Source organism: Physeter macrocephalus, unplaced genomic scaffold (assembly GCF_002837175.3).
Source record: "Physeter macrocephalus isolate SW-GA unplaced genomic scaffold, ASM283717v5 random_10, whole genome shotgun sequence".
NCBI classification, from domain to species: Eukaryota; Metazoa; Chordata; class Mammalia; order Artiodactyla; family Physeteridae; genus Physeter; species Physeter macrocephalus.
The window spans coordinates 174,691-195,249 of NW_021145296.1; the positions used below are offsets into that span (position 1 = coordinate 174,691).

General features: G+C 55.7%; 1 protein-coding gene across 5 annotated transcripts in view; it reads left to right on the plus strand.

Moving 5' to 3' along the window:
* EEIG1 (estrogen-induced osteoclastogenesis regulator 1) overlaps nt 1-20,559 on the plus strand; it is a 36,889-nt gene that overhangs the window by 5,252 nt on the left and 11,078 nt on the right. For all 5 annotated transcript variants that reach the window (XM_028483178.1, XM_028483180.2, XM_007101793.4 and 2 more), the window contains exons 2-3: nt 19,198-19,318; nt 19,514-19,543. In XM_028483178.1, coding sequence (XP_028338979.1) covers nt 19,198-19,318; nt 19,514-19,543 — 151 coding nt within the window. The remainder of the gene's footprint in view (nt 1-19,197; nt 19,319-19,513; nt 19,544-20,559) is intronic.

Sequence of the window (20,559 nt, forward strand, 5' to 3'; positions counted from 1 at the left end):
GCCACAGGCTTGGCTGGGCCTCTGCTTCCCCGAGGCCCTCTCCCTCCCTCCTTGGAAAAGGCTGCAGCTGCCACTTGAATCTGCTGCCCTGCGAGGCCTGCTCTCATGCACATCTTAATGTGGAGGGAGGGTCATGTGGAGATGGACACACAGTTCTGTCTCTTGGGCCCAAGGGTGCAGGGATGTGGAGGTGCAGTGGGACCCTAAGGCAGGCAGGGCATCCACTTCCCTTCACAGATCGGGAGCTCTGGAGACCGAGTGGGGAGGGGGGAGGAGGAGGGAGCGGGAGGAGGCTGGCAGGCACAGGTCCCTTTTCCACATTTACCGAGCACCCTCTTGGTCCTGGGCTTTCAGAGGTGACCGGGACCAGACAGCCTTGCTCCCATGGAGCTCCCCATGGGGTAGGGGCAGTGTGCCTGCGGGCATCACAGAGGAAGACTTCCCTGAGGAAGTGACCCTTCATGGGAGCCTTGTGGGCCGAAGGGAAAGCCCTCCCTATCACAGTGATGTGCCCCATCCTGAAAGCATAAGCTCCATGAGTTTGGGAAGAGGTCAGGCAGAGGCCCCCAGCTGGAAGGCGCTTGGTCAGTGATCTAGGCAAGGGGCTGGCATGGTTGGGGTATGGGAGGGGCAGCACGGGGCCGGCTGCAGTAAATGAAGATGGGGGTAGCTGGGCTGGACAGTTCCTGGCTTTGGGGGTCCAGCCGAGGGGCAGGGGGGCAGTGTGCCTGGTTTGCCGATTAGGATGCTGGCTCTTGGCTGCCAGGTGGAGAAGATGCCAGGGTGCCTGACTGGTACTCAGTAAGGGAGGTTGGAGTTGTGGCCTTGGTGGGCCGTGGCAGGCAGAGGGAGAAGAGTGGGCACACTGGAGAGAAGGTGGGCGGGTAGAGCCGGCAGGTGGATTTCCTTGTCCTCAAGTTCCTGGCACCACACCCAGCACTTAGTAGGTGCTGGAAGATGGAAGTTCAGAGAGTGCACAGTGGCCAAATGCGGCTGGGATTTTGTTGCCCTATACAGTGCTCTAAGAGTTTTTGACAGCATAAACAAAAATATTTTAAATCAGAAGATCGAGCAACGGTGTCACGTGGCAGCATCTGGCCCAAGGGGCTTTGCGCTGCCTCCTCCGTGGGCTGCCTGCTCTGGGCTCCTCCTGACCCCCTGCGTGCCCTTGGATCCCTGACGGTGGTCTGCCTCCCTCATTTACTCGGGCCAGCCCGCTCCCCGGGGCCCCTGTGAAAGGCCTTCCGTGCACAAGCTGGGGCCTGAGGAGGCGGGTGCTTGTGGAGAGATGTCTTGCTGGCAGGCTGCAGAGACCACCCATGGCAGCCAGGCTGTGGCACCAGGCCAGCTGCGGGCTCCCTCGGGGTCAGCCTGTGCGTGGCCTTGGTGTCTGCTCCTTGAGCCCAGCCTTTGCCGCCAGCTGGCCACACCATTGGCAGGTGCCACCCTGGCAGCCCTTGCCACCTGCCTGCCAGCCTGGCAGTGGCAGAGCCCTGACCCGAGGTGATCTGGCCCTGTGGAGCCAGGGCTGTTCCCCGAGGCCTGTTCCTCACTTTGATCTCTGTTTTGGGAGCTACTCTGGCCAGGGGTTCTTAGTAGCAACCACACCGTGTGTCGGAGAGCCCCGAGTGCCTTTGAACTCTGCTTGTTCAGTACCTGGAAGTCCTGTCTTGCATTTGCGAAGCCCTGCCTGGACCTCGTGATAGCTGCTAGCATGTCTGCTCACGGGCCTCGCGAGCCTGGGGACTCAGTATGTGGAGTCTGGTGACTGCTGTGTGGTGACCCTGTGGTCACTTGCCCGCTGCTGGGAGGAGCAGTATAGCACCCACGGCAACCAATATAAATTTATCCTCATCTCATTAGACAGCCACGGAAAGGTTTGAGCCGGGGAGAGACATCAGACTTGGCTTAGAACGAGACCTGGAACTAATTTGGGGCGAGGGCGAGGGCGAGGGCTGTCTCTCTTCATTATCCACTTGGCCTGGCAAGTGCTTTGGGTTCTGGGGCTACCAGACCTGCCCCCAGGGCCTCAGATGTGCTCTGTGACCTGAGGTCTATCACCCTTGGGCCTTCTGGCTCTCCACGAGGTCACACTGTGCTGTTGGTGGCCTTGGTGAGGCCTGAAGCTGCCCAGCCTGTGCCTGGCCTTGGTGTCTGCTTAGGACTGTCGTTGCAAACCCTCGGTCTCTGCTGTGAGCTTCTTTTGGTGGCCTGGGCTTGGAATGGCTCTCAAACGCAGGCCTGGAACCCCCCACCCCCCCATCTGCCCAGATGTCAACTGGGAGTGACAGCCCGCAGTTGGGAGGAAAGAGCCCCGATGGAGGACGTGCCGCCTGTTTTGTCAGGCTGGTGGCTTGCCCTGCACAGGCCTGGGGAGGACATTCCCGTCCTCTGCCTCTTGTCGCCTGTTTGACCTTGGGCAAGGGACGCAGTCTCTAAGCCTCAGGGGCTGCTGGTGTCTGCCTCGCAGTGTTCTGGGGAGGAGCAAGTGAGATAATGCCTGTCAAACGTCCAGCTGGGCTCCTGGCTCGTGGTTGAGGCACTGGATGCGCTGCCGCCCATCCTTCCATCCCTGGCTGAGTCAAGGTGGTGGGCTGGATGGCGCGCCTCAGTTGCCCTTCTGTGGCAGCTGGAACTTCCCTGTGGGCCAGGACTGACTGGGGTGCTGTCTCTGTATCATGATTCTAGGGGTGCTGTGGGGAGAGGCTACTTCCGGAGGGGTGGGAAGCAGGTGAGGAGCACACCTAGTGTCTAAGGAGCTGGGCCTCACGCTGGAGCTCAGGGTCCCCCGTGGGGCCTGTGCACTTTCTTGCCTCTGTTGGCTTGAACCTACCCTGTCTTGGGGTGCTTGGCTCCGAGCCAGTGAGAGCTGGAGTGCTCCCGGGGTGGGGCGGGACTAGGGTGTAGGGGGCTTCTGCCTGCGGGAAGGGGCCCTCTGCACAGCCAGTTCTGGGACCCACTCTGGCAGGCAGAAGACCGCCCCCCACGCGAGGCGGAGGGCAGACTCTGCTGGGGGACGGGGGAGCAGGGGAGAAAGCCAGGGGCCCTCGGTGGGTGGCAGGCCCCTGATGCTCCCTGACTTTTACCACACCTTACTTTTCTAGTCGTTTGCTTCTGCAGCTGCCTTGTCCTCAAGCTCCCTTCCCCGGCTTCTTCACCTGGCTGAACTGCCCAGCCTGAGAGCCACCTCCTCTGGGAGGCCTTCCCTGGCCTCTTTTGGCCTTGTACGCCCCTGTGGGCCATGCGTCTTAGCTCCTGCCCCAGACCGTGGGCAGGAGTGGCCTCTGTTGCATCTTACTCCTGGGGCTTCCTGCCGAGGGTTGGCGCTGGCGCAGGACTGGAACTTTTCTCCCTTGGCCCTGAACCAGTGTGGGCGCTGATGGTGCTGGACCAAGTGCCAGTCACCGCCAGCTGCTTGGGCCCGGCCCCTCCCCACCCTGGTGCGGGAGGTATCAGCGCGTGTCAGGAGCAGCCCTCGCCTGCGTACCATGCAGCTGGGCACTGCCTTGGGCTCAGAGGCTGCGATTGAGAGGCAGCTGGCCGCACCGATGGGTTGTGTCGGGTGGACCCTGTGTGTGGAGTGGGGATGCTCCTAGGGGGATGGGGAGGAGGCGGAGGCTGGTGCCTGCCCCGGGAGGCACCTCAGCAACTACTCACTGGCTCTGGGACCATGGCCAACAGCCTTGTCCTCTCAGCCTGGGCTTGCTTCTCCCATCAAATGGGGTGCGGGTGCCCATGTGGGGGCGGGAGGGCTCCCTAGATCAGGGCGACCTGCTCGCACAGGGCCCGGCACCCGGCAGCTGAAACCAGACTAAACGTGCTGGGGAAGGCAGAAGTCTGCGCCCTTTTTGCACGCAAGGCGCCCTTACTTCCCACCACTTCCTCTGAGTGAGTGCTGGACTCTCTGCAGACACACAGAGGCAGCACACCTGCGGCTCCCCGACCCCCAGTCCCTCAGGGACAAGTTCCTGAGCACCTTCTGTGTGTGGGGCCCCATGCAGCTTCCCGGGGTTCCAGCCCCGCCCCGCAGTGCCCTGCCCCACAGTGCCCCGCCCAGGAATGGATGCTGGGCTCCGTCCCAGGGACAGTAGGTGAGTAGGTTGGGGTAGAGGGGAGAGAAGAGCAGCACAGGGCAGGGGGAGGCAAGGGCAAGAGTGCTGAGCAGGGAAGAGCTAGGGGCTCGGAGTCGGGGGAGGCCACGGGGAGGGGCTTGGACTTCTCTGACCAGGGATCCGCAGAAGGGTGTGAATCAGTCAGAGTTGTATTTTAGAACCCCCAAGGGCAGCCATGGGGTTGACCACTTGGGACTCCACATTGTAGGAGGGGAGGTGGCTGTCAGCTGAGAGGAGCGGTTTCCCACCTCTGTCATCATGGAATGATTAAAAACAAAACTCGAGCCTGCTACACAGCAGCCGTTGCTACTCACAACAAGGACAGTGTCGCAAACAACCTCGAGGGAAGGAAGCCAGACACAAGAGCATGCTGTGCGGTGCCGTTTATATAAAGTTCAAAAGCATTCTGATTTAAAAAAACCCATCCTGATACGAGTCAGGATGATGTTGTCTTTATTGGGGTGGCCGTCATGTCTGGAGGAGACTTCTGGGACCTGTAAAGTCCTGCTTCTAGGAGGCTGGTTACACAGGACTGCTGTGAGAGCCAGCCAGCCATGCACTGACGTGTGCACGTGTCTGTGTGAGAAAGGCCTTGAGACACCCACACCTTTGGTCGTGCTGGGCACCTGAGACCCTGGAGGAGGTCCTCAGGTCTTTCCAGGGTCTTTCTGGCAGGGCAGCCTGAACCATCCCTACCCAATAAGCATCACTTACAAGCCTTAACTCAGCAGTTGCCAGCAGTCTTCTCTGGCTGGGGATTTTCCTTCTGCCTCTTGCAAACCCTGGCAGGGGCTGCTGGGTGTGGGGTTTGGCGGTTCAGAAGGAGGGCGGGCTCCCAAGGCTGCCAGACCACTGGATCTCTCTGAGCCTCGCTTTCCTCTTCTGTGAAATGGGGTGGTAAGCTCCTTCTTGGCGCTTGGATTAAGTGGGTTACCCACCCCCCTGCCGCCATGCCCCCGTTAGGTACCCAGCATAGCCCCCGGCACAGAGTAAGTGCTCAGGAAAGGCTGGCAGTGGTTGGTATTAATGCAGGGCAATCATTGGAGAGGATCCAGGGGTGGGAGCAGGAAGGAAAGGTTCACCTGCCTCCTGCTCTCCCCTTAATTGTTTCTCTTCTCTCTTCCTGTGTTTCACCCATTCAGCAAACATTTGTGATTAGAGCCAGGCTGCTGCCCTGGCCCTGCACTGGGCACTGGGTCCAGCATTGGCCGAGACAGCCATGGCCCCTGACCTTGGGCCCATGAGCCAGGGGAGACCATTAGACACATCAGCTCTCCAAGAAGTGCTGAGCATGGTGGGGGAGGGGAGGCGTCAGCCACTCCTGCCTGCTCTGGCCCTGACCGCTGTCTTTGGGGATGGGCCTTTGACTGGGTACTCTCCCTGAATGCGAGAGAAGGCCTGACCCAGGGCTCCAGCACCTCCTAAGGGTTTTCTGTCGGCTAAAGAGGAGTCACCTGGACCTGGGTGAGAATGGCCATGCCCCTTTTGGATGCAGACAAGACCAAGGCCCAGGTTTGTTTCCCAGTGTCCCACTCAGGCCTGGCTCATAGTAAGTGCTCAGTTAATGTGTGTGGACTAGGTGAATGGCAGGGGCAGCGATTAGCCCAGGGTCAGTCCGTGAGTCTGCAGGAGAATCAGCTGTCTGGGGAGGAGGTGGAGATTGGTGAGTCAGGGCCTCCTGGTCCCACCTGACCCCGAGCCCTTTGTCTTGTGGTTGGAATCTCAGAGAGCTGCTGAAGATGGCCAGCAAAGCAGGTCTTAGTCTGTGCTGGTTTTGTGAGGAGACGTGACTCTGGCTGAGTGGTCCCTGGTTATTCCTCGGTCACCTCAGAAGTCCAAGGAGCCGTGGGGAATGCGGTGTGGAGCAGTGGGAACACCTGGGGGCAGATCCAGAGATGGTGATGACCTCTGACCCGTCAGTGACTACAGAGTGCTGGAGAACATGACCTGACCACAGCTGGAGGCCCCTTTCCTGGAGGTGGAAATATCAGTGCAGGAAGGTCTAGGGTGGCCCTTATTGAGAGCAGCGCTGTGAATATCACTAATTTAGTCATCAGAGGCTTACTGAGCACCTCCCATGTACCAGGTGCCATCCTTAGGACACGGGAAGCAGCAGAGAGTGAAGCGAAGGCCCTGCCTCCAGGACCCCTGCGCTCTGGGACACGGAAGCTTCCTTCCATTTTCACCATTAATAAGACCCACGTCCAGAAGAGGAAGTAATTTGTCTGCAGTCGTTGCGGGGAGGGTGCTTTCAGGAAAGGCTATGGGGTTGGGTAGGGGCTCAGAGGACAGGGACATCCGTGTGACTCACTTGAGTCCAGCTATTCAAGGAACTGGGCTCCGGGGATGGGGATACCTCCCTCCCGTTTCTTCCCTTCCTTGGGTGAGTCAAACACCACCCAGGCGTGAGTCAGCCAGGAGCGGCCTGAGCATACCTGGGCTACCTGCCCGTCCACCTCCCAGGACATCCCAGCCAGGTTCAAGGTCTGGGGAAATGCCCTGATCCATGGTCCTGGGATGGGGAAGTGGGCCCTCCATCAGGGCCCTGGCTTCCTGCTGGACCATCTGTCTCAGAGTTACTTTCGATGGTAGCGGCCATGTCCCCCTTTCAGTGTGAGTGTCCTCTGGGTATGTGCCAGGCCCTGTTCTCTCATTAGGCCTTTTAACAAACCCGTGAGACAGGGCAGGGCAGTGACTGAGGCCCAGAGAGGTCGTGTCCAGTGAGTGGCAGATCCTGGCCTTGGTCCCCAGCCTATCTGCCTCCTGTACCCTTGTCTTGTGAGTGAGTGGTCCCGCTGGGGATCTCAGGGGCTCAGAAGGGAAACTCCCTGTGCACAGCCAACCCCACAGCTCCATGTTTTACAGTCGTGGGTTCTGGAACGGAGGAGGGAACGTTGCTACTATAGCCCAGCTGCGGCTCCGTGCTTTGAATTTCTAGGGCCTGGGCCCAGTTTAAGATTCTGAGGTCAGACAGCTATGGGTTCAGATCAGATCACGGCCCTCTCCCAGCCAGACCTGGGGTCGGTGGCTTCTGTGCTCTGAATCTCAGTTTCCCTGCCTGCGACGTGGGGATGATGGTAGCTACCTCCCAGGCTTGGGGTGTGGACTCCAGGAGGTCAGGCAGGGAGAGCTCTCAGTTCAGTGCCCAATAAGTAGGAAATGCTCAGGAGGCAGGAAGCTGACATTATGGACTTTTATAGGAACATTTCCCCACTCTCCCTTTGACCCTGGATTGACCAGGCTTGGTCCCCAACACCAGCAGGTCTTGATGAGTTTGGCCCAGTGCCATGCCCCACTGACCGTGCACTTTGACCTCATGACCACCCCTCCTTTAGGATAAGACTGGTCTCAAGGCCGCCTCTTCCCTGGTATTGAGACTCGTGAAGGGTCAGCCCACAAAGCGCAGGGACACTGACGGCTGCTGCTGTCCCCTGAGAACAGCTTTTCTATCTTAGAGCATCTTCCCAGCGGTCCTGCAGGGCGGGGGTGGGGGGTGGGCTCCTGAGGTAGGGCTTGGAGGTGCAGTTCACCCCTCACCTCTTGAGTGACCTGCGGACTCCCTGAGCGTCCATTTGGTCATCTGTGAAGTGGCTGCTGATCGTGTCTGCAGAGGGTGCATGCTTGAGCAGCACCTGGCACACAGAAGGGTACCCGGGAAACAGGAGCCAGGATGGACCACATTTGGTGATGGGGGCACCTTCGCCCAGGTGCCTGGGTTTGGACCAGCACTTGGTCAAAGCCAGCAGTTTACTATGGATTCCTTTCAACAGGCTGCTCTCCTCTTGGGCTGTGCATCAGTTGAGAATAGCATGCTCACACATTCGCCTGGGTGATAGGAAAGCTCGAGCTGCCTGCAGAGCCTGCCTCTGGGTCCAGGCACCTCTGCGAAGGTAGAGCCAGGGAGGCAGCGTGCCTGTGTCTGTAAAATGGGGAAGCCAGCATCTGCCCACTTTGGGTTTTTTTATGCAGTTCCAGGTTACCGGGCTGGTGAGTAGCAGGAGTGGAACGCAGGTGCCTCTGACTCCAGAGTCCTTACTCCTAACACTGATGCCTCTCCACCAAGCCTGAGTGGCTTGACTTCTAGGAACGTCTTGCTGTCTCATCGTGTCACAGGAGGAGGGGCTGGCTGTGTCAGAACCGCAGCAAGCTGCTTCCCCTGCGTGCAGCCCTGAATTCCTGGCAGGAGCCAGATGCTGCTGGGCGGCCACGTTGGCCACGTCACTGGAATGGAGGCTCTACCGCCCTGCAGCCCCTGGACAGATGCCTTGCCTGGTCCCCGGGGTGGGCCCCTCCCCGGGCGGCTGTACTCTCTTCTCTTCAGGGAAGCACAGGCAGATGTTGTCGATTTAAATTGTTTCCTTATTAGACTCTCGCCTTTCCCAGCCTGGGCTGGGTTTCATCAGCCGGGAACCTTGATTGCATCACTGTGACTGCATCGCTGTGACTGCTCGCTCTTCCAGGAACCGGGCCAAGGACCAAGGTCGGGGAGATCACGGAGTGGGCGTGGCTGAGGAGGTGCAGGCTGGATGTTGTGACTGCCAGCCCAGCGGGGAGGGATTCATGCGATGGAGCCTTGCTCCAGTTATCTCTCATCATGGGGGCAGAAGGGGAGGAATCCGGGGACCAGCCCTTTCAGGAGCACAGGAGGGCAGTGGGGCTGGGAGTCCCTGGGGTCCCACTCAGTTCTCATGGATATGCCCTCGCTTAGCCAGGTGCCCAGCTCCTGCCTCAGAATCACCTGGGAGCTTGTTTAAAAAGTCCAGTCCAAGGCCTGCAGCAGTGGTTCTCAACCAGGGGTGACTTTGCCCCCGGACAGTTGGCAATATCTGGAGACATTTTTGGTTGTCACAGCTGGAGTTGTGCTACTGGCAGGATGCTGCCAAACATCCTATAATGGACAGGACACCCCCCAAAAAAACCAGAATGGCTTAAAATGTCAGTAGTGCCGAGGTTGAGAAACCCTGCCATAACAGAGTCTAGTTCTGGCAGGGCCTGGAAATCTTCATTTGTGACAAACCAAGGAATTTTCAGTGTTGACTTGAGTCTGAGAAGCTCTGTCCTCCCAGGCCTCACCACCCCCATCCATAGATAGTGGCCACAGTTGAGCTGCCCCCTGCCAGGCAAGCTCTGTGCTGGGTATATGGTGGTGACCAGACAGATGTGCAGACGAGTACTTGCAGCCAGGCTGCTGGGGAGGTGAGGGACTGAGGGTGGGTCAGGCTGGAGCCCTTCCATGGCTCCCCACTGATACCCAGGTTTCCCTTCTCTCAACTTCCTGCTCTGAGACCACTGCTGGCTGTGCCTTCACTCCGACTCCGGGGAGGGGCCCCAGATGGTCCCTGTCTATGAGGACCCTGCGGGCCGTGGGCAGCCTGTGGCCAGGAGGTGGCTCCCATGGAATTGACCCCTCATCACCTGCGTGATGGAGACTGGGGGGGTGCTAAAGCTCTGAGATCTTGCTGCATTTCCTGGGCAATGAGGCTGGTCTGGGCCAGGTGCTAGGGATGTGGTAGTGAGCCACCCTCAGGGAACCATGGAACCTGGACTCTGGGGTGGCCTTTTGCTGGGAGTCCCAAACTTCCCCACCTGAGAGGCCGAGGATGGTGGCTCACTTCAACCTGGTCTGCTGCCCTTCACGGCCTTTGAGGCGTCTTGAGTTGTTGGGGCCCTGGGAAGAAGCAGTCCCTCCTCCTAGGTGTCCACTTACCTTCCTGCTTCTAAAGGGAACCGACATGGGGAAGAGGTGAAGGTGTGGCCTTGGGTCAGCATCCAACCCTATTGTTCTGTCCAACCTTGTTTGGGCTTGTTCTGCCCTTCTCTGGACCTCAGTTTCTTCATCTGTAAAATGGGAATGATAATGCCACATACCTCCTAGGATTGTGGTAGTTGCTCATGTATACAAAACACATGTCCTGTAGAGCAAGCTCAATGAACAGGACTGGGTTTTACTGTTGATTAATTAAAGATGAACCTGGGAGGCAGGAGCGAGTGTTCTAGAGCGAGGGTCCCGCTCTGTGCAGCTCTGTCTTGAGTTCTGGGGAGGCAGTGGTGGCAGATAGGTGCCATCTGTGTGGGGCCCCGACAGTGGCCAGCTGCCTTTCTGGGTCACTGACACATGGTAGGGCAGGTGCTAGAAAGATGTGGCTACACACCCATCGTGCTGGTAGAATTCTTTGCATTGCCTCTCTGGGTGAGCAGTGGAGAAAGGAGCTGGACACGGCACCGCAGGGTCATGCGACAGCCCCACGCCGTGGGCAGTGTCACCCTTTCACAGATGAAGTCCAGGCTCCCGGTGGTGGGCCTCCGGGTCACTCATGCAGCCCTACCCTCACCTGCCTGATTACCCCCCTCCCCCCAGCCTTCTCTCGCCTCTTCCTGAGAGCCACCTCCTTCCTTCTGGGTCTTCCTGGGCTCTTCCCACCACCCGGGCCATCTCCCCGCGTCTTCGCCCAGCCAACTGCAGCCTAAAGGTCCCAACTATGGCGTCACTGCCCCGACCAAGTCAGACTGCCCCAGTCTGTTCCGCTTCCTCGCAGCCCCTTCCACTTCCTTGGAGGCTGGCGGCAGTTGTCAGTTGCTTTTTGTGTGAGTCTGTCTCCCCACTCAGCCGGGGGCTCCTGAGGAGGCCTGCTCCCGTTGTGTCCCCACACCCACGTGGGCCTGGCACCGAGCCGGCGTCCACAGTGAGGCTTTGTGGATGCATCATAGAGGCCCTGGTCGGGATCTGGGGCCAGGGTAACTCCGAGGGAGACACCAGCCTGGTAGGATGCTCTGCTCTATTTCAGGGCAACCCAGAAAGAGCCGAATTCTGCCAGCGGGCTGTGGTGGGTGGAGAGGGCTCGCCCTGCCTCTCTGGGATTTGGACATCTAATTCTGTATCTTAAAGCTAAAAACGAACCTCCCCTGAAAACCCAGTCTCTGTAATTACCTATCCCTGGCAGCATGGAGCTGGGGACTCAAGCCCTGAAACCCCAGGCTAGGGAGGCCATCTTCATCTCTTACCAAGGGGCACCTGGTCCTGCTGGGAGGGTGAGTGTGGGCCCAGGCCTTGAATCAGGCAGATGGGCATTCAAATCCCTTTGCCTTTGACCAGCTCTTCTAACCTCACACCCTTTGCTCATTTTTCAATTTCAAGTTCAATTACAGAAACAATTCTTGGACAGACACGAGGACAGTGGCCCTGCGGTTCCTCACCCCACCTTAGCCAGACCCGCTCCGAGTTCCCTCCTTCCTTCAGCCATTGTCTCCTCCTGCCCCTTTGCAGGTGGAACAAGCCGCTCGGCTTGGGAGCCCGGAGTCCAGGGCTCTGGACGGTGTCCTCTTTGGGCTTGGTGCCATCATCTTTACATTTCAGTTCTCAGCACATCCTGAGCCACATTAGTAGGGCAAGCGGGGGTTGGGGTGGGGGGGCGGATGCACAGTCCTGTGTGTTCTTTTTTTTTTTGTGGTACGCGGGCCTCTCACTGTTGTGGCCTCTCCCGTTGTGGAGCACAGCCTCAGTTGCCATGGCTCACGGGCCCAGCCGCTCCGCGGCATGTGGGATCTTCCCGGACCGGGGCACGAACCCGTGTCCCCTGCATCGGCAGGCGGATCCTCAACCACTGCGCCACCAGGGAAGCCCATTCCTGTGTGTTCTTAATGAGCATCTTCTTTATGATTTTTCGCCATAGATGCTCATTTGTTGTAATTTTTTCACGCTCTTCCTCTTTCTGGCTCACTGCACCTGGGGAGTTGGGGAATGTATGCACAGATCCACGTTTCCCACACAGGCCCTGTCCCTGCCCCCGGGGCCACAGTCCGTCGAGGTCATGGCTGGTGTCAAGCGGTGCTCAGCTTTCAGGATCCTGGTCACCCTTCAGGCTCTTGGCAGTGCTGCAGTGGGCCTTTGCTGTTCCTGGGGTGGCTTTTTGGCCTCTAGTCTCCTCGTGCCTTCTTTTTTTTCTCTTTTTTAAAAATAGATTTATTTATATTTATTTTTGGCTGCTTTGGGTCTTCGTTGCTGCACGCGGGCTTTCTCTAGTTGCGGCGAGTGGGGGCTACTCTTTGTTGCGGTGCACGGGCTTTTCATTGCAGTGGCTTCTCTTGTTGTGGAGCACGGGCTCTAGGCTCGCGGGCTCAGTAGTTGTGGCTCGTGGGCCCTAGAGCGCAGGCTCAGTAGTCGTGGTGCGCGGGCTTAGTTGCTCGGCGGCATGTGGGATCTTCCCGGACCGGGACTCGAACCCGTGTCCCCTGCATTGGCAGGTGGATTCTTGACCACTGCGCCACCAGGGAAGCCCCTCCTCGTGCCTTCTTAAACATGTCAGGCATATTCTCACCTCAGGGCCTTTGCACTGACTGTTCCTCCTGCCTGGACTGCTCTTCCCCCAGGCGTCTGTGTGGGTCACTCTCTCACCCCCTTCGGCTCTTTGCTCAGATGTCACCTCATTAACACCTTCCCTGGCCGTCTTTCCCTCAGGCGCCCCCAACCCAGGCACTGCCTGCCTCCTTCCCTGTTCCTTTTTCCTCCATAGCACTTACCACCATCTGTGTGTTTTTGCCTTATTTTGTCTGTCTCCTTCCTGCTGCCAGAATGTAAGCCCCTTGAAGGCAGGAATTTCTGTTTTGTTCACTGTTTATGTCCCTAGGGCCTTCAGCAGTACCTGGCACCTAATAAGTGCTTAATAAGAGGTTTTTGAATGAATCAAGCCCCTGAGATTCCCTCAAACCTGGCCTGGCAAACTCCCACCTGGGGCTCATGGTCCCCTGCTTGGCATCTTAATTCCTGTCTTTTTTTTTTTTTAATGAATGCCCCCTCACCCCCACCCCTGAGCCTGTGCTCATCTTTCATCTCCCCCCATTATCCCTGCCCTGTGCCTGAGACCCCATACCACCTGACTGAGGGTGCCCAGCTCCCTCTCTTCAGAGGGCTCTGGAGGCGGCTGCAGGGCTGAGTCCTGGCTGTGCCATCTCTGGCTCTGGACAGGTGGGCCTGGAGTCAAGACCGGGCTCTCCTCCTCACCACTCTGTAGCTGTGGGTGAGTTTCTCAGCCTTTCTGAGCCTCATTTTCCTCATCTGTAGAGTGGGCCACGATAACACCCAACTTGCAGCGTTCAAGAGTCCAGGCGGCACACAGTAGGCCCACAGGGAATGGCCACTGCTGGGGTGTTTGTTTTTATCCTTGCTGTGACCTCCTGGGTGGGCCAGGGCGAGGCTCTGAGCTTCTTCCCATGGGAGTGGTGGCATTTAAGAGCGTGTGTTTAGAGCCCTGTGGAAACATGAGGGAGGCCCAGGGCTGATCCCGTGAGCCCTGCCCCTGCCCACCTTCCCACAGGGGGAGAGGAAACAGCCTGTTACCTGAGCCTGGGAGGGCTCCGCGTGGCTTTCTCTGGCCAGGCCTGCAGGAACCACGGTCAAGCAGGCTTCCTGGCCGGGTGTTCCCATGGCAGACTCACAAAGGGGAAGGGAGAGAGCCCACAATTCGATATATCAGCTTTTGTTCCCAGACACTAATCCTAATTCCTCGGGGTATTTCAACACGCCCAGCACTGTGAGCTTCCTCCTCAGGCTCCAGCAGCTGCTTCCAACTCCTGGCTGGCTCGAGCAAGTGGAGGGGGTGGGCGGAGATTTGAGGGTCCACATGGGAGCCCTGGCCGCCCCCTAGCTTTCACTGCTTTCAGGCTTGGGCCTTCGGCTGCTTGGGAAGTATTCTGCTCTTTTCACCCTTCCATTCACCTCCTCAGGGCTGCTTTCAGCCTCTGCCTAAAACTGGAATCCATAATGGCGAGACAGAGGCACTGTCAGAGGAAGATTCAAAGTTCTTACCATGGTCCAGCATGACCTACCCCGTTCCCTTGACAGCCTCGTCCCCTCTACTGCCCTCCCCAGTCCCATTCAGCCGCTGGCCCCCATGCTGCTTCTCCACTTGCCAAGCTTGTTTCTACCTCAGGGCCTTTGCACTTGCTGTTCATGCATCAGGACAGCTCTTCCCCCAGTCTTTGCACAGCCCACATCCTCACTTCACTCCAGACCTTGCTCAGACGTCACTGCCAAAGGGCTTTCCCTAACCACCTGCCCAAAGTAGCAGCCCCCACCTTCTCATCTCTATCCAGTACTCCCTACCCACCTTCCTTGTTCTGTTTTCTCCATTTTTCTCTCTTTATTTGAACTACCATGTTTTCGTTTTGGTAACAGCTTTATTAAGATGTAATTCACAGATCACACAATTCACCCATTTAAAGTGTACAATTTGGGGGCTTCCGTGGTGGCGCAGTAGTTAAGAATCCGCCTGCCAACGCAGGGGACATGAGTTCAAGCCCTGGTCCGGAAAGATCCCACATGCCGCAGAGCAACTAAGCCCGTGCGCCACAACTACTGAACCTGCACTCTAGAGCCCACGAGCCACAACTACTGAGCCCGCATGCCACAACTACTGAAGCCAGCACGCCTAGAGCCCGTGCTCCGCAACAAGAGAAGCCACTGCAGTGAGAAGCTCGTGCACCGCAACGAAGAGTAGTCCCCGCTCGCCGCAACTAGAGAAAGCCCGCGTGCAGCAGCAAAGACCCAACAAAAATAAATAAAATAAATTTTAAAAAATAATAATAAAGTGTACAGTTTGGTAGTTTTTAGTATATTCACAGAGTTGTGTGACCGTCACCACAGTCAATTTTAGAACATTTTCATCACCCCAAAAAGAAACTCCATACCCATTAGCAGTCATTCCCATTTTTTCCCAGCTCCCCCATCCCCTGGCAATCATCAGTCTTTCTGTCTCTTATGGATTTGCCTATTCTGGGCATTTCATAGAAATGGAATCATACAATGTATAGTTCTTTGTGACTGGCTTCTTTCACTTAACATGACGTTTTCAAGGTTAATTCACATTGTAGCATGTTTAGGTGCTCAGTTTCTTTTGATTGCTGAATAATATTCCATTGTATGGATATACCACATTTTATGTATCCGTTCACCAGTTGATGGACATCTGGGTTGCTTTCACTTTTTGGCTATTATGAATAATGCTGCTGCGTACATTTGTGTACAAGTTTTTGTGTGGGCATATGTTTCGTTTCTGTTGGGTATATACCTAGGAGTAGAATTGCTGAGTCATATGGTAACTCTATGCTTAACCTTTTGAGGTACTGCCAGCCTGTTTTCCAAAGCAGCTGCACCAGTTTACGTTCCTACCGGCAGTGCGCAAGGGTTCCAATTTCTCCCCATCCTCATCAACACTTATTGTCTGTCTTGATTATAGCCATTTTTAGTGGGTGTGAAGTGGTAACTCGTTATATAGTTTTGATTTGTGTTTCCCTGATAGTTAATGATGTTGAGCATCTTCTCATGTGCTTATTGGCCATTTATATATCTTTTTTGGAGAAATGTCTGTTCACATCATTTACCCATTTTTAAATTGGGTTGTTTGTCTTTATTATTGAGTTGTAAGTGCTCTTTATATATTCTAGCTACAAGTCTCTTCATATATATGATTTGCAAATATTTTCTTTCATTCTGTGGGTTGTCTTCACTATTTTGATGGTGTTCTTTGAATCACAAAATTTTAAAATTTTTATGAAGTTCAAAATACCTATATATTTTTTTTGTTGCTTGTACTTTTGGTGTCATATCTAAGAAACTGTTGCCTAATACCAGATCATGAAGAGTTACCCCTGTTTTCTTCTAAGAATTTAATAGTTTCAGCTCTTAAACTTGTGAGTTACTTATTGTATATGGTGTGAGAAATGAGTCCTGCTTTATTCTTTTGCACGTGAAAAATAAACGTTGTTGTCCCAGCAACGTTTGTTAAAAAGACTGTTCTTTCCCCCAATGGCACCCCTGTTGAAAATTAACTGACCATAAATGTGAAGGTTTACTTCTGGACTCTCAATTCTATTCCATTGATCTATGTGTCTATCCTTATGCCAGAACCACTCTTGATTACTGTAGCTTTGTAGAAGTTCTGCATTCAAGACATGTGAATCCCTTAATTATGTTCTACTTTCTCTAGATTGTTTTGATTATTCTGGTCCTTTGAATTTCCAAGATTTAGGATCAACTTGTCAATTTTCTGCAGAGAAGCCAGCCGAGATTTTGATAGGGATCATATTGAATTTTTAGATCAATTTGGGTGTATTATCATCTTTTTTTTTGTGTGTGTGTGGCTGTGTTGGGTCTTCGTTGCTGCGTGCAGGCTTTCTCTAGTTGCAGCGAGCAGGAGCTATTCTTCATTGCCGTGCACGGGCTTCTCATTGCAGTGGCTTCTCTTGTTGCGGAGCACGGGCTCTAGGAGTGCGGGCTTCAGTAGTTGTAGCACGCGGGCTCAGTAGTTGTGGCTCGCGGGCTCTAGAGCGCAGGCTCGGTAGTTGGGGCGCACGGGCTTAGTTGCTCCGCGGCATGTGGGATCTTCCCAGACCAGGGCTCGAACCCGTGTCCCCTGCATAGGCAGGTGGATTCTTAACCACTGCACCACCAGGGAAGCCCGGGAGTATTATCATCTTAACAATATTAAATCTTTCAGTCCACGACTGTGAGATGTCTTTCCATTTTTATTTAGATCTTCTTGAATTTCTTTCAGCAATGTAGTTTTCCAGAGTATACGTTTTGTACTTCTTTTGTTAAATTTATTCTTTTTGATACTATTGTAAATGAAATTGTTTTCTTCATTTCATTGTGGATGTTCACTAGTACTGTATATAGAAATAACTGATTTTTGTATATTGCAACCTGGCTGAACTCATGTATTCTAATAGTTTTTTTAGTGGATTCCTTAGGATTTTCTACGTACAAGATTAAGTCATCTGCCAAAAGAGGTAGTTTTCATTCTTCCTTCCCACTCCCAGCAAGATGTAAGCTAGTCATTGCTGTGGCCCCAGTGCATAGAACAGGGACTGGCACACGACTGGTGCTCAATTATTTGAATGAATGAATGAGGAGAGCTGCCATGGCTGCGTCAGATGATGCTCCAGCCCAGGGTTCCCACTCCTCCTTTGGCACCTGCTTCCTGAGGGTCCCTGCCCATGTCCACTGGCGGGTTGGGAGCTCTCCCTTCCTCCCCCTCATCTCTAGCCCTGACCTTTTCTGTTTGTCCCCAGTCTGCAGGGGTTGCGGGAGCTCACCTTCCTAACAAGGTCAGAGCATTTTGGTGATTGGCCCCAGCCCAAGTTGCACAGTGATTGTGAGGCTGCGAGCCCAGGTCTGCCCGACTGGTCCTGTGGCTTCTTGTCACAGCCCTGGCAGGAGGTGGGGAAGCCTTGGTCCCATCCTCAAAGACTTGTGGGGCTAGGAGGGAGCTCCTCATAGAGGCTTGGCTCGGGGGCTTTCATCAGCCGAGAAACCAAGAGTATGTTTGTTCCTCACTCATGAGGTTCCCTCTGCCAGGAACCGTCTCCCCCCGCTTGCTACTCCCCCCTCTTCATTCAGATCTGAGCCTGAATGCCACCTCCCTGCAGCCAGTCACCTTCCCTGACTCACCCCTTCCCCCACCCTGTCCTGGTGACATTGAGTCATCAGTGGGGTGACTGTCAGATGTCAGTCTGTGAATCAAGTCCACCACAGCATCCAGCACCTGGCACATACTTGGGACTCAGAGACATGGGTAGACGCCTCGGGTGCAGATTAGGGCGCTGCTGGCTCCACAACCCCAGGGGGTTCTGTCTGCCAGGCTTTCCCTAGCCCCTGACCCGTGAACCACGGTGATGGCTGAGCGCTCTGGCTCTGCAGTTGGACCGTCCTGAGTTCAGATCCTGCTTTGTCCATCACCAGTGGTGTGTCCTTGGGTGCTCTCCGGGAGCCTCAGTGCCCTCAGCTGTAGAAGGGGTGGCACAGAGTCTCCTTCCGGGGTTGCCGTGAGAAGCAGGCCAGCCGTGTTCAGGAGATGCTCAACCTGTGCTGACCCTCTACCCACCGGCCCCCGTCTGGCCACTAACCCGAGCCCCTCCGGTCTCCAGGGTGTGGAGCGGTCGCTTCTTCGGCTGTCCACTCGCCGTTCCTGTTAGGTGGGATGAGGCTGGAGATCATGTCTCGCACGCCTGCCCCTCCCTTCCTGAGCGCGTCCTGCCGCGGCAGGGGGGCTCATTTCCACCACGTGCCGCTGCCACCCCCGGGGCCCGCCGGCCCGTGAGGCAGCTGGAGAGGCTCGGTGGACTGCTCCCACTGGCTCCCGCTCACCCCCAGGGCACAGGGTGCCTCCCCGGGCGGCGGGGTGCTGAATTGGTGGGCTTGGGCGTGCTCCTTAGGTCCAGGAGGCGCTCCAGGGGCTAGAAAGCCAGCACCCCTCCCCCACCCTGCCCTGACCCAGCGGAGAGGGTTGAGCACGTGGCACCGGAGCCAGGCTGCCTGGGTTCAAGTCCCTGTTCTGCTCTGCCAGTGGTGGGCCTCGGGCCGGGGTCTTAGTCCTAGAGCTCCCGGTTTCTTTGAACGTGGGCTTGGACTCCAGGTAGTAGCTGCCCCCGACGGTTGCTTGGGAGGGTTAGCGTGACCTTGGATCGCCAGCACTTGGAGAAGGCTCCTGTGGCAGCTGGTTTTGTGAAGTGCTTTGGGTGGTGCCTGGCACACACAAGTGCCATATGAGCGTTAGCTGTTGTTGTTATTATTATTATTATTATCATTATTATTGCTGGTGAAGAAGGGAGCTCTGGAGCCAGGCAGCACTGGGCTGAGGGCCAGCAGTTTCCTGGCTGGGCAGGACTGGGCGGTTTATCTAGCCTCAGTTTCTTCATCTGTAAAAAGGGCTGGGAGTCCCTCCTGGGAACACCGTTGTGAGGCTCACTTGAGATGGCCAGTGGCAGCCCAGCTGGAGGGAGGTAATGGCAGCCGAAGGAGCTACCCAAGACCCCAGAGCAAGGTTGGGGGTGGGACACGCAGTGCTGGAAACAGACAGCTGCCCCCAGCCTGATCTCACCCTCACCTTGTGTTTTTTCATTTTTTGTTTTTATGTTTTTGTTGTTTTTTTAATAACACATACACAAGCAGATTCTTGTTATGAAAATACAGTCACTTTGTGATACAAAGTGAAAAGTGAGAGTTTCCCTCCCCGTCCCAAAGGTAGCAGGGCCCTCAGCTCCCTAAAAGTGGACCCTGTACCCTTGCACTCACTGTCCCTCTGACCCGCAGGGAGGAGGTGCAAGAGAACTGTGTGCGGTGGCGGAAGAGGTTCACCTTCGTGTGTAAGATGAGTGCCAACCCGGCCACCGGCCTGCTGGACCCCTGCATCTTCCGTGTGTCGGTGCGCAAGGTGAGAGGCCAGGGGGCGCTGGTAGGGCCACTGGGCTGCTGGCTTAAGGCCCATGCCCTGAGTGAGTCAGTCAACCCCCCTTCTCTTGTCCTCCTTCCCTGGGAGTCAGATTGGGGGGTGGGCTGGACTGGGGAGACCCATGAGGTCCCTGGGATCCCCTAGTCACCCTGCTGCCTTTGTCTGTTTCCCATGCAGGAGCTGAAAGGTGGGAAGGCTTACTCCAAGGTAAGCGGGGCCACGTGAAGGGGCGGCGGGGTGGGACGGGATGGATGGATGGGACAGGCATGAGAGAAGCTCCTAGACGAACCTCCAGCCACCTCTCTTGCCCCAAACAGAAGACGCCCTGCCCTCCATGAGATGTATTATTTTTTTGAAATATCTTTTTTTTTTTTTTTAACTTATTTTTGGCTGTGTTGGGTCTTCGTTGCTGCGCGTGGGCTTTCTCTAGCTGCGGTGAGCGGGGGCTGCTCTTCGTTGCAGTGTGCGGGCTTCTCATTGCGGTGGCTTCTCTTGTTGCGGAGCACGGGCTCTAGGCATGCAGGCTACAGTAGTTGTGGCTCGCGGGCTCTCGAGCTCAGGCTCAGTAGTTCTGGCGCACGGGCTTAGTTGCTCCTCGGCATGTGGGATCTTCCCGGACCGGGGCTCGAACCCGTGTCCCCTGCATTGGCAGGCGGATTCTTAACCTCTACACCACCAGGGAAGTCCCTATTTTTTTGAAATACCTTTATTGATAGTCTTTGCACTTAACATAAAGGCAGTGGATGCTTGTTGCAGCACAAATGGGACAGAGGTTTTCAGAGTGAAAGGGTGGTTTCCACCCTATTCCTCTCTAGGCCTCCTCCTCAGACTCCACCATTTTGATTTGTTAGGGTCTTTCCAGACCTTTTAAAAAAAAAAATGCATGAAATATACATCCAGAGCAGTGACTAAAACGTGTGCATATGGTTTAGAGGATCATACAAGGAGCACTCTGTGTGTACTTGCGCACACGCAGGTGATATGATTTTTAAATTCACAAGAGGGACTTGTTCTAAACAGATTCTGCAACTTGGTTTTTTACTTAACAATACATCATGGGCATGTTTTTGTGTCATCACAAATTTCCTTTTGCTGTCTAACAGCGGCGGGGCCCATCGTTTGGCTGGGTGAAGAGGGCTCGGCCAGGCCCTGCTGTTGCACGTCTGTGTGGTTGCCGGGCTTTCCCTGTGCTCACAGACAGTTCAGGCCTACGCATTAAAACC